Below are 13,725 nucleotides of genomic sequence, written 5' to 3' on the forward strand. Positions count from 1 at the left end.
ATTTTATTTTCTGTAAAGCACCATTAAAACAAATACTTTTTCTATAATATATAAATAATAACAATAAGTGAGTGGAAAAGTTGGTCCAGTACAGCCAGGGTCATTATAATGGAGTTTATAAAATGTAATGTGAGAGAGAGAGAGAGAGAGAGAGAGAGAGAGAGAGAGAGAGAGAGTGTGTGTGTGTGTGTGTGTGTGTGTGTGTGTGTGTGTGTGTGTGTGCGCGCGCGCCCTCTGCTGGGTAAAATCTGAACGGCTCAACTCTGTGACACAGGCCCTATACTGCTAAGAAGCAATGGCCATTCTCCTTTAGTTCAAGTGGTATTAATTATTATTATTTGTACTCATAATTCACTAGTGCCCAGAGGCCCCCGTCATATTTCAGGACCTGATCCTGCAGCCATTAGAGAACCAAAATGCCCACTGTCCTCAAAGGAGTTTTGTCTGAATAGGGACTGCAGCCCTAAGTCAGAATTTCAGATCATTGATAACATTATCAGGTGCCTGCAGAGTCACAAACTCCACCCACACAGACCCGTTCTGAACCTGTCTCCAGCTGCATTTGGCCTGTTGACTGAATCACTGGGTTATTGCTAGTCGATCTCCTCCAGGCCAGGGAGGAGTTTTCAATTTGCTGGGAAAAGCAGGGGAATAAGGACTCGTAGGAAGGTCTGTAGATGTCATCTCCCATCCCTGCCACCCCTCTGGCCCCAATCCCCAAGGCCATGGTGCAATCTGGGGCATTTCAAACTGTGCTCTTTCCAAGTACTTGTATAGTAAGGATAAAAGTCACCTCCGGCTGGGGTGCTTTGGAAGCATTCAGAGAGTGGAGCAAACCTCCAACGTCAGGAACATCCCTCATCTCCCTTTGAATTCCACCAGTGCACATGTAAAGATCTGGGAGTGTGAAGGATGTGCTGCTGTCTAAGGGCCTGGTCTTGCGCACCCTCAACTCCCACTGACGTCAACGAGGGCAGTCAGTCTCTTCCAGGTCTGGGCCTGTATTACTAAAAAAACATTCTGCATGTGAGGCTGAGCCAGTATCCCTGAAGTCAGAGGGAAACATTCTGCCGATTTTCATGGGAGTTGGATTTGACCCCAAATGTTTGCTGATTCTGGCCTCTTGGTTGGATGAGCTTGTGCCTGTTTATGATTAACCAGCTTGGCCTATAACCTCATGGGGAGGTGTGACTATTTTTTTGCAACCTAGCTCCCACACATGGATAATACAGACCTTTATGTCTAATAGATCAGGATGAATAATTCACAGTCAGTAATTTATCTAATGAATTTCACCCCTCTCGCGCTCTCTAGACAGATTGTTCAGGAGTCACGTATAACTTCCACTCATCAATTCATCGTTTGAAATTATTCACCGAATACGCTCGGCAAATAAGTCACACTCTGTAGTTCATTCTTGATGCAACCACTCGATATTCAAAATTCAAGATGGATTAGTTAATTCTGATTGGACATACAGATCATGTGGTACCATTTCTGTTCCCTGATTGGATGAATCAGATTTTCAGTGTGAATACTCACCATTGCAAATTCAAAATTTGCTTTCTCCATTTCCCTAATATTTGCCTCAAATTTGCTGTTTCTGCAAACATTTCTGCCAGCAAACTCACTCCTTAGTATACTCACCTAAGTAAACACAAAACCCCTTGATGGGGGATACTACTCATGCTCCAGCCACAAGAGTCGTCAGATGCTTCTATCGAAACACGCAGCAGTGCAGGAGGTAGCAAAGTTGACACTGAAGTGGTCATCATTAGACTTCAGAGTCAACATGCCACTGCAATATGACTGGGGGGCAGTTGCCAAACTTGCCACCTCCTAGAGCAGTTGGGTGAAATTCAGTCCTGGTGTAAGCAGTTGCAACTCCACAACAGATGCCATTGTTTGTCTGCCTGCAGACTCAGGCAGACAGCTCAGATTCACAAGTTTTTCATCACAAATGTAAGGACTAAAAACTATTTTCAAGTGGAAGCTTAACTGGGTCAAAACTGATAGCGCCACTTGAGAAGTAGGGGCACAGCTGGCACTCCAAGTACCATTGAGCCGGACTCTTGCTTTTCACTGATCAGCTACCCTCACTGGTGAAATCCTTACCCGTCACCTGGCAGGAAAGAGACGGCTGAAGTTGTGCCTTTGAAGGAAAAATTCATTAGGCAGCTGTTCTATTTCAGCCCCTGGTCCCTGGACTCATGCAGTTGAGTTGGTAAGATGCCCTATAAGGAGAAGAAAGGGAAGGAGAATTCCCCAAGAAACAGGGCATTAATTGATCTCTCCTGCGGGACATGAACGTTAGCCAATCAGGTTTGCAATGGTGTGGCCAGCTGAGTTTGTGTCTCATTAATGCGCTGTTCTTTTTTTTAAAGGAAATGCTGGCTCAGGCCCTTTGGGTGGGTATAAGAGAAGCTGGCCAGCCCCTTGTAAACACGCAACGTCTTCCAGCACTCTCAGTGGTAGGTACTTGCTATGTGTGACGGTCGGGAAGAGGTGTATTGGGGAGCTCTGCTGTGATTCATGCAGCCGTACTGGGCAGGAATTGAAAGTGGAGGCGGGGGAGGGAATAATGTCAGGCTATAAGAAGCAATAGCTACCCCTCTAACTTACCCAGCATGGATTTGTTTTCATTGTGTTTTATGCCAGAGAGACTTTGAACTCACAGATAGTTTTATATTATAGTTGTTACATCAACGGAAGCCTTGGAAAACTAAACCTCAGAATCTTAAAAAGAGAGAGCCTGCTCTGAAAACCCATTGACGATAATGAGGAGAGTCCTTTAGAGAGGCAGTTTGATCAAATACATTAGAACAGTGAAAGTAACCTCCTTGCACTGTACTTGTTTTTAATCATCGACTTAATTTAAGACATCAGTGGGGGGTGTTATTCAGTGGCTAGACCGGAGAGGGGTGTTCCAGGGCTTCTGTGCCAGCTGCGCCACTTATCATGTGACCTTTGGCAAGACCTTTGCGCCCTTTTTCAAAAATGTCCCCGGTTTCTGGATGCCTCTGTTTTGGGGTCCCAAAATAAGACTCTCAGGGGCTGATTTCAGAGGAGCTTCAGGTAGAAAGGCAGGCGGCCAGAAATATCCGATTTGAGATGCCTCATGTTGGCCTCTCAGACACCAAGGCAACCCCAAATTGATGGACACTTTTGAAGATTTAGGCCATTCCTCAGTTTCCCCATCTATAAAATAGTATCTCCCAGGGATAGTGAAGCTTACTGAATTGAAATCTGTAAAGGGCTCTGAGAGCCTCAGCTAAGGGGCACTGGATGACCGAAGTGTATGCTAGTTGTATTTACATGCGTGTATGTTTAGTGGTAGTCTAGTGCAATGTACCTTTCAATCGAATCGGTTACTAATATGCTTTAAAGATCCAGCGTCCAAGTTCTGCTCCCCTGCCTTTATTCATGTGTAATGTTACTTAGTTCACTAGTGAGTCTGTTGATTTCAGTGGGATTGCTGATGGCGTAGGGAGAACAAGGGAGAGCAGAATCCGGCTCTAAATAACTCTTGCAAACCTGGGAATAATAATAGTCAAATTTAGCTACACAGAGCGCAAAGGAAAATATTTGCTGATACTCCCTCGCTGAACCTCCTTTATCTCTGCCTGCTTGACCAGCAGGTGAGGTGAAATTCATCCACTGAAATCAGTGGCGTTACACCATGAATTCATTTGGCCCCCATAGCCTCCCTTATCGCTTCCAGTGCCTGGAGGAGCAGTACTGCATCTTGGGTTTTTTTAGACCCTCAAGATCTTGAGTGGGCATCGGGGAAATTGAGATCCCCAGAGGGACCCCAACCAAGATCTCTCTCCGTGTAGTGCCAATCTATTCTGAGAGCAACAGGCTGCGGCCCAAGCAGCATCTTCTAAATGGAGCAACAGCTGGCAACCAGAGTCATCTGCCCTTCCCCTTGGGATTCCTCCCCGTCAGCCAAGACTGGCTTGTCTAACCAGGCAGCTACTTCTGCTGCGACACCACAGCTCAATATTGCAGTGAACACTGTTCTGGGTTATGCACCCGCCGCCCTAGGGAGTCAAGGGAGCTGCAGTGGTGGAACAGAGAGTAGCGCTTGGTGACAAGAGCATCAGGGGTCAGGTCTGTGATGTCTCCTGGAGGAACAGCCCGGAAGGCACAGACCAGCCTTTAAGCAGCTCGCATCCTGGACTGCACTGCTAGGGCTAATGCATTCCCTGGGGTAAGGGAGGGAAGCTTTGGGGTCTGATTTCTGGCTGCTGATGGGCCGTTCCGCAGCCCAGAGCCCACACAGAGTCTCCGTAGTGCTCAGCATTATGGAGATGCCACTGACACTGCCTGCCCCCAGATGTGCTCCAACATACCACCAGATTTGGGGCTTGCAAGCACTCTTGGTGGCCCTACGCACGGCCTGCACTGGGGAATTCTCCCCTTGCCGCAGGCCAGGGGCTCTTGGGGAACGTCTACGTTGCAGTTAGACATCCACGCATAGCTCCCCGACCCACCCCCGATCACCTCTGCCTCCACCTCCTCCCCTGAGCTGCGTCCTACTTCTCCCCCCTCCCTCCCAGCGAGGGGGAATGTGGCACGCTTTGGGGAGGAGGCATGGCGGGGCGGGGATTTGGGGAGGGGTCCAATAAGGGCAGGGAGGGGCGGAGTTAGGGTGGGGACTTTGGGGCAGGGGTGGAGTCAGGGCGGGGGCGGGGGCGCAAGCTCCCACAGGCGCAGAAAAAAGTTGGCGCCTGTGCACCCACGGCTGGCCCATAACAGCTGACACTGGCTCATGTGGCTCGGGCTAAGAGCCTGTTTAATTGCAGCACAGATGTTTGGGCTTGGGCTACAACTCGAGCTCTGGGACCCTCTCACCTCACAGGGTCCTAGAGCCTGGGCTCCAAGCCAAGCCGGAACGTCTACACTACAATTAAACAACCCCTTCCTTAGCCCCCAAGCCCCGCAAGCCCGAGTCAGCTGGCACAGGCTAGCTGCAGATTTTTCATTGCAGTGTAGACCTACCGTTGGGGCTTACAGGGTTTAAGGGGTGTGGGAGAAATCACCTCTCACTTTCTAGCCTCCCTCTTGATAACAATCCTCCAGTTTTGGGGCATCCCAGTCTCTCACTATGTGCCGTGATGGGGCCCTATTGAACTCACAGGGGGTTACTGTAGCCTGTGGGGGACAGAATAGGGCCTCAGGATTCCCCACACTGCTCCTTGCCAGATTCTCTGTTCTCCCCCTTTTCACAGCCTTGCAGGAAGCACTGCTCCCCATCTCTTTTCCTTCCGGTTTCACCCTCTGCCTGACCTGAAGCCAAGATGCCTGGTGGCTACAAAGGCGAGTGCGGGGACGATATTGACCCCATGCCATTCCTGAACCCTCCTGAGAAGGAGAAGCTGGAGGCCATGAACAAGCCCTATGACATCAAGAAGTCGTGCTGGGTCAAGGATGAGAAGGAGGGTTTCGTTGCCGGGGAGATCCAGTCTGACAAGGGTGACCAAGTCGTTGTGAAGACTGTGACCAACCAGGTACGGTCGGCTCTGTGAGTTGGATGTGAGAATGACAACAGCTCCCGCTGGGTCACTGTCCTAACACTGCAGCTGCATCACCAGTGTAAGCCTCTAGATTTCAGGGCCTGGTTTCTCCCTCCTCCCTCTATGGGGCAGAGGCTTAAAATCAATGGAAATCCATTGTATTCTCTGGCGAGAGGGGGAAGGAACCAGGCCCAGGGGTTAACTGACCACATAAGCTTAGCCCTGAAGCCAAGCGGTGCTAGTAAGGATTACTCACGTGAGTAAAGCTTTGCAGGATCAAAACATTGTTAGTCTGAAGCCTCTAGCCTCAGGCAGGCTGAAAGTGGCAGTGGCTACCTGGCCGGGCTTGAAGGAGAGCTTTGCCGTTTGCTTTGCAGCTCTCTCTTTCTGCCCATAGTTTCGTGGGAAGGATGCTCGTTAACAGTCCGAGCATCTTCCACACAAAGCCTCCAGCTGGATTGGCAGCCCGGGCAAGTGAAGCCCGCTATCCCCAGAGCAGGCATGGCATGGCGAGCAGCAATCCACGCGCCCGCCTCCCTGCCCTGCTGATGTGCCTTCGGCCTGACCTGGAAGTTCAGTGTCCATGGACCATTCAGGTCTGGGCCCTCTCTGCAGAGCCTGCCAACAAGGTGCTGTTGACAATGAGTGCAGGAGGGGTTGAGATATGGCTGGGTGTCCATGGAAACCATCAAACTCATCTCACATAGCATCTGATGGGTGCTCACTGGCCTAACACCTTTCAGTGGCTATTGAAAGAGGCAGGATTGAACCCAGGGACCATAGGGCGTAAGGCTCTATTTCCCATTTACCAGTTACCTCAAACTCTGGCTCAAATATTCTGATGGTGACAGAATGCAGACTGACCCCACTTACATATTGCTTCCCTAACCCCCCAGACCGTCACCGTGAAGAAGGATGATATCCAGCAGATGAACCCACCGAAGTTCTACCAGGTCAGCGACATGGCCAACATGACCTTCCTGAACGAGGCCAGCGTCTTGGACAATCTGCGGCAGCGTTACAGCCACATGAGGATCTATGTAAGTGGAAGGCTCGCAAGGGACAGCCGAGTAGCATGTGGTGATGAACATGCCAGTGCCAGGCACTAGTGGGTCAGAAATAGTCGTTGACGCCAATTCAGAGGCCCAGATCCAGACCTGAGTTACTTCAGTGTAAATCTGGAGGCACTTTCTTCTTTCTGAGTTCCACCCCATTCAAATCCTTCTCCAGGCCTGCTTGGCTCTCACCTGCTTAAAACAGATGATGGCATGTGAGGCAGCCTGGATTCTCACTCTCGCTCTGCCTCTGTATGAAATCGGCCAAGCCAATTCACCACTCTGGGCCTCAGTTTCCCCATCTGTAAAACAGGGACAATGAATGACGCTGCCCTACAGGTGTTGGAAGCACTAATTCATGATTGTAAAGCCCTTTGAGATCCCTGAGTGCAGGGTGCTAGATGAGTGTCAGGCGTTAGAGAGACCTGAAGTATCACCTGAGGCTGCACAATAAACTAGCTCTGTGCTTCCCACTGTGCCCAGAGCAAACTGGTTTTCCTCATGCTGGCTGGTTTGTCTTCTCTTTCTCACCCTCCAGACGTACTCTGGTTTGTTCTGCGTGACCATCAACCCCTACAAGTGGCTGCCAATCTACGGAGCCCGGGTGGCCCAGATGTACAAGGGCAGGAAGCGTACTGAGATGCCCCCTCATCTCTTCTCCATCTCAGACAATGCCTACCATGACATGCTCCAGGGTGAGTGTGAAGGGCAAACTGGCTTCCCTACCCCCCCGGAGCCTCTATCCTTGTTCATCCCAACCACGGCTGCCCCCGGAGATCCCACTGGGGCGGGGTGAGCTTGCCCCAGCAATGAAAGTTGCTGCAAAATTGGGCTTCACATGAAGTTTTGGGAGGGGAGAGACTAGCTAGATCCCTCCCTCCCCCCGAATCCAGGGCTCTGATGCCACAGAGCCCCCCCATGGAAGGGCTCCTGCAGACCATGTTCTGAAGATGGCACTTGCCCCTTCCTTGCCAATACCCCTGGCCTAGGCTTCCCTGTGTGGATGGAAGAGGAAGGGTATGTCTGGGGGCAGAGGGGCAGGGACCAAGGGCGCTATCCCTAGGGCTAGCCTGCAGGGCTGGCGCTTTGTTCCTAGGGGATTGTGGAGAGCCTCGTTAACCCTGGCCTTGTCCTGTTGGTTGTTCCCCCACAGATCGTGAAAACCAGTCTATGCTGATTACGTAAGTATTCCTTGGGAGTCTTCAGCTGGTCATCTCCGCTGAGCGAGAGGGGAATGGGGCGCAGGGAGAAGAGGTGGAATTAGGTCTCGGAGGGAGAGCTGTCCGGTGGTTAGAGCAAGGGCTGGCAGTCAGGATGCCCCGGTTCTGTTCTTGACTGTCACGGACTAAGGCCCCAATTGTCCTTAGGTGTGTGGGGAGCAAGGGGGTCAGGAGCCTTTCCCCACACTTGCGTGCCCTGTGCAAGGATCAGCTGCAAATGCCATCCCTGGACTTGGAACGGGGTGGGGGGCGCGGAATGTAGAGACTGTTCCCCTGATGCACCCCTGCGGGCTCTGTTAATATTTCTGCTGATCCTCTGCAGGTTTAGTGCAGGCAAGATACACATTCCCCCGCTCCCACCCAGTCTGCCCCCTTCCCATGCACAGATCGGTGAGCTCGGAGTCTCTCTGCGGTGTCCAGGATATAATGCAGCAAACTGGGATGATTCCCGCCTTCCCAGCATGGACACTGTAGATAAGTGATACTCCAGATTGCCCTCTCATGGCCTGGAATGGTCCTGCAGGCACCCTGCCTCAGTTTCCCTCTGAGTTCTGAGAATAATACACTTCTACCCAGCATACCAAGAACAATATTACACACACACACACACACACACACACACACACACACACACACCTTGAGCTAATTTATCAATCTCTTGATCCTTCCCAGGTGGGTCTAATAACCCCAAGCCCCCATCTGCGAGAGAGGGGAGCTTTGCTCCCTCCCACCCCTCACTCTACAAGGCTCCAGGTCTCAGACCCTTAAAGGAACAGTGCTCTTGGTTGGCCCTAGATCTTTCCTCTGCCTCCTCAAGCTACTTCTCCGGGCTGTAAAGGCCGGAACCCCGTTACAGCCACAGGCCGCTGCCAGCACACAGTATGGGCCATGTGTTGTAAAACTGTCGGGCAATGATGCCGATTTTGCATGAATGTAAAACTCCTCCTGATGACTCTTCTGGAAGTATCAACTGCGGGCCTGATTCTCCTCTCGCTTACATTGGCCTTACACCCCTCCCCTATTCTTGACTTTAATGAAGTTACTCCAATTTTGCCCTGGTGCAAGGGAAAGCAGAATCAGCCTCGGTGAGCTTTGTAAGTGACCGTTCACGTCACAGATGTCTTTCCCCAGGGCAACTGCCTTCAGTCTTTCCCTGCTCGTTCTTGGGAAGGTCAGTCCCCCCCAGAAAGGACTCGTGCCCGCAAACACACACAGTAGAAGCAATGCTATTTCTCTCCTGACACCGACAGATCATTTCTTACCTTTTGCTTGTTTCTCTTTACCGACACCTTGTTTCTCTTGTTTGTTTTACTTAGCGGAGAATCCGGTGCCGGCAAGACTGAGAACACGAAAAAGGTCATTCAGTACTTTGCCAACATCGGCAGCACGGGCAAGCAGGCTCTTGACGGGAAGGTAAGACGCAGGAACGTGGGCGTACTGTCACAACAGTCATTCAGCTACCCTTGGGAGTTCCCTGGAAGAAACTATTCTTTAAAGAGCTGCAGGAAATGTTTGCAACCAAACTCCAGTCTTTTGTGTTTAGATTCCGAGGCCAGAAGGAACCACTGTGACCATCTAGTGTGACCTCCTGTATAACACAGGCCACAGAATTTCCCCAAAATAATCTGCCTTTTCTTGTGCAGGGATCCCTGGAAGATCAAATCATCCAGGCTAATCCTGTCCTGGAGGCTTTTGGAAATGCCAAAACTACCAGGAACAACAATTCCTCGCGTTTTGTAAGTACCAGCCTCTCTCCTGACTTCAGTTTCGTTGGGTGGGGGGTTATGTCAATGATGCAACCCGAAAGTGTTGACAGAGGAAGAAGCCTCTCTAGGAGTAAAGATAATAAGAAGGATGTATTTAGCACTTTGCATTTCCAAAAGACCATGCACGCATTAATTACCCTGCATTTGCTAACATTCCAAATCAAGCTTCATTGCATCCACGTTCACTAAAACAGGCACCAAAATAGAAAATCAAACATTGCCAGAAGCTAGGAATGGGCGACAGGGGATGGATCACTTGATGATTCCCTGTTCTGGTCATTCCTTCTGGGGCACCTGGCCTTGGCCACTGTCAGAAGACAGGATACTGGGCTAGATGGACCTTTGGTCTGACCCAGTATGGCCCTTCTTATGTACAGTAAGAAATACACATTCATATTAATGATCCACTGTATTACTGACCCTTAGTGCTTAGAGATCAAATTCAAAATGCTTTGCAAAGGTTAGCAAATGAACCCACAGACCATCCCTGTGAAGTAAGTGAGTATCATTCATGCCTTCTAATTGACTGGGAAATCGAGGCATGGAGATTTTTTTAATTCAGGAAATCTCTGAAGCACGTGCTTACGTCCCCCTGGAAGTCAATGGGGTAAATGCTAAAATACTTTTCTGAATCAGGGCCAAAGAGCTTTGTCAAAGTCTCATAGCAGGTGCGTGAGAGTGTTCCTCGCTCCCATTCTTCTGTTGTGCGCACTATACCGCATTGCCTCAGCTGTAACAATAGGATCGTTTCTTTAAGCTATACTAAAATATCCAAGAACAAAGGGATTTTTAGAGATTTGATCTGTGAAAAGACTAATTGCTTCTCACTGACTTGCACATATGCCCCTGCTGCACGGCCCCTATGATCCCCCAGAATCTCTCAGCTACTCCCTGTTTTTAGTCAGATATCTCAATAAACGGCCTCCTCTTTCATTTTCTTATCCAGGGCAAATTTATCCGAATTCACTTCGGTACCACAGGCAAACTGGCTGGGGCTGACATTGAGAGCTGTAAGTAGCCACATGAATTTTGTCATTTACTTCCCCCTGGGTCTCATCCAAAGGCCATGGGAATGAGTGGGAAAACTCCCATTGACATCAGTGGCCCATGGGTCAGGGTCTATATTGTATGGCCATCTTCTGCACCAGGGCAAAGTTGGAATTAATTCCATTAACTTGATTGATTTGCTCTGGTGTAAACAAAACCAGAATCTGGTCTCTGGTGAAAAGACCTGCTACAGTTACTTGTATTCATCATCATCATCAGGACAATGGCATGACTGTGGTATACTTAGGATTCTAAAAATAGCTTTCTAGGAATGTGCATTGTTCTTTGTTTGCACACATGCATTTAAAACCAAACTTAGAACCACATATCCCAGCACTCCATGCATAGAGACCCCGGCGGGTTTCCTGGCTAGGGACTTTGAGAGAGCAGAAGAAAGAGAGAGAGGAAACAGATGGATTGTTTTTTTCCTGGGGGATTCTCTATATCTGCTACTTGCAACTGGTCCCTGCTTTGCAGTCCTCTCTGGAGGTCATAGGTTGCAGTCACCTCTTTTTTTGGACAAGGAGGTGTAGATATCCTCCGAGCCAATCAGAACTGCAGCCTAACTGGCTGTTGAACAATGGAAGAAGCTTCTTCCCCTAATGACTTCTTTGCAAATGGCTGAATTTCCTGCCTCTGCATCATTTGCAAGTTGCAGCCTCAGCTGGTGTGACCAAGAGAGTAAGAGACCAGAATCAAATGTAAGTCTCCTTCACGTCAGCGAGAAACAGCGCCGTTGGGCCAATGCACATGGGCATAGGACATGATGACAGGGCACAGGGAGTCTTTTCTATGGCTCTTTTTAGAGAGGAAGAGCATCTCAGAGATGATTAGTAGTTTAATCATATATGCAATAAATTGACTTTTCATAACATCCTTTGAAATGGAAAGAGCTTTGGGGCAGTTGCGTATCTGGAGATTAGAGCGGGGCTCTGAGAACCAGAAATCCTGGTTTCCTTGGACCCACCATTGACTTTTGACCCTGGATAAACAACAAGGAGTCCTTGTGGCATCTTAAAGACTAACAAATTTATTTGGGCATAAGCTTTCATGGGCTAGAACCCACTTCATCAGATGCATGAAGTGGAAAATACAGGAACAGGTATAAACACATGAAAGGATGGGAGTTGCCTTACCAAGTGTGAGGTTAGTCTCACTTATCCCTGGATAAGTGACTTCATCTCTTGCCTCACCCATTTGGAAAATAATTATAATAAAACGGATCTAACTGGGAATGTTGTGAAGCTTATAAAGTTCTTTGAGATCCTCAGCTGAAGGATGCTCTAGGAGTGCAAAGTATTATACTGTCATGCTGGAGAGAGTGAATGGAGAAGGAATTTGCTTCCAAAGGATACTTACTGTACATGAAATTCTGGCTCCATTGACATCAACGGAGCCAGGATTTCATGCTATACCTTTTACCTACGTCTGCAATCTTAACACAGGCCTGGGTTTACCAATGATCCCATCTCTATTTCAGATCTCCTAGAGAAGTCTCGTGTCATTTCCCAGCAGGCAGCTGAGAGAAGCTATCACATCTTCTACCAAATCCTCTCTAAGAAGAAGCCTGAACTGATTGGTATGGCCCTTCTGTGTATATTCACTCTTCTTAACTCGGGCTTCCCTGATATGTCCTCCGTTTCCAGGATGAGAAATCTATTCACCAAAGCTTTGTTTATCAGTGGTTAAAGTAGGTTGACTCAAGAAGGCGACCTCCTATTGAAGCAGCTAAGGAGGAGGAGACCAGGGCGGGAGACCAGGACAGGGGGTGATGGGGACGTTGTATTTCCTTTTCTTTAACCCCTGTAACTGACTGGTCTAAGGTGTGCCATGTAAGGTCTCAGCTGATCTGATCAGGTTTGGTGTTAAGGTAATGAACATCAGGTGCAAACTGAAGCGATGGATAGCTAGAGCATGGAGATTGCTTATTTCCCTAGACATGGGGAAAACACTGAGGCTGAGGTTTTCAATCTTGCATAAGAGATTTGGGTGTCCAGTTCTCATTAATTTTAATGGGAATGGGGTGTCCACATCCCATAGGGGGTCTGAAAATCTCATCCCTAAAGGAAGTCTCTCGGAAAGTGCTCCATTAGAAGTGGATCCCCGAGAAATGAAACTCCTTATTCCCTTCCCCATCTGAAGAGTTTTCCTTCTCCACCCATAGGTCCAGTGCAGGTACTGCTTTGTAACTGCGTTGCTGTCAAACCATGTAATTACCTTTTGGTTTGCCTCCTTCTGCAGAAACTTTGCTTCTGGCACCTGATCCCAAGAATTACCACTGGATAAGTCAGGGCGTAACTACAGTAGACAACATGGATGATGGGGAAGAGCTGCTTGTCACAGATGTAAGTCTGGAAAAATGAAGTGGGGGGGTAAAAAGGTCTGGCTAAACATGATGCTCCTCCATGATCTCAGTTCTCTCTAGAAATAAGGGGACAACTTCTTAATAGTGAGAGTAATTAACTATTGCAGCAACTTACCTACGGATCTGATAGATTCTTCATTGTTCAGAGATTGGGATATCCTCTAGCTCAGGGGTAGGCGACCTATGGCACGGGTGCCGAAGGCGGCACGCGAGCTGATTTTCAGTGGCACTCACACTGCCCGGGTCCTGGCCACCGGTCCGGGGGGCTCTGCATTTTAATTTAATTTTAAGTGAAGCATCTTAAACATTTTAAAAACCTTATTTACTTTACAGACAACAATAGTTTAGTTCTATATTAGACTTCTAGAAAGAGACCTTCTAAAAACGTTAAAATGTATGACTGGCATGCGAAACCTTAAATTAGAGTGAACAAATGAAGACTCGGCACACCACGTCTGAACGGTTGCCGAGCCCTGCTCAACCAGAAATTCTGGGCTTGATGCAGGAGGTCCTGGGTGAAAGTTTATGAGTTGTATTATTACAGACATCAAACTAGATTAATTATAATGGTCTTTTCTAGCCATAACACCTATAAATCTGTAAACTTGGGTGCACATCGTGGGGTAAAGCCTGCTTACCTCCCTCACATGCATAGTTTCATTGGACTTCTTGCATGTGGAAGGCTAGCAGGTTTTGAGCCTCTCTCTGTTCTTTGATGACTGTTTTCATACATAAGGCAATCTGGCTTTGGAA

At 48.7% G+C, this 13,725-nt stretch overlaps 1 protein-coding gene across 1 annotated transcript in view; it reads left to right on the plus strand.

Moving 5' to 3' along the window:
- The first annotated feature begins 2,384 nt into the window (after window positions 1-2,384).
- Window positions 2,385-13,725, plus strand: part of LOC128844665 (myosin-16) — a 51,280-nt gene continuing 39,939 nt past the window's right edge. The window contains exons 1-10 of the mRNA XM_054042578.1: window positions 2,385-2,471; window positions 5,235-5,513; window positions 6,416-6,559; window positions 7,113-7,269; window positions 7,728-7,755; window positions 9,111-9,207; window positions 9,438-9,530; window positions 10,507-10,570; window positions 12,088-12,186; window positions 12,849-12,952. Coding sequence (XP_053898553.1) covers window positions 5,304-5,513; window positions 6,416-6,559; window positions 7,113-7,269; window positions 7,728-7,755; window positions 9,111-9,207; window positions 9,438-9,530; window positions 10,507-10,570; window positions 12,088-12,186; window positions 12,849-12,952 — 996 coding nt within the window. The 5' untranslated portion in view covers window positions 2,385-2,471; window positions 5,235-5,303. The remainder of the gene's footprint in view (window positions 2,472-5,234; window positions 5,514-6,415; window positions 6,560-7,112; window positions 7,270-7,727; window positions 7,756-9,110; window positions 9,208-9,437; window positions 9,531-10,506; window positions 10,571-12,087; window positions 12,187-12,848; window positions 12,953-13,725) is intronic.

This window comes from Malaclemys terrapin, chromosome 10 (genome assembly GCF_027887155.1).
Source record: "Malaclemys terrapin pileata isolate rMalTer1 chromosome 10, rMalTer1.hap1, whole genome shotgun sequence".
Lineage (NCBI taxonomy): Eukaryota > Metazoa > Chordata > Testudines > Emydidae > Malaclemys > Malaclemys terrapin.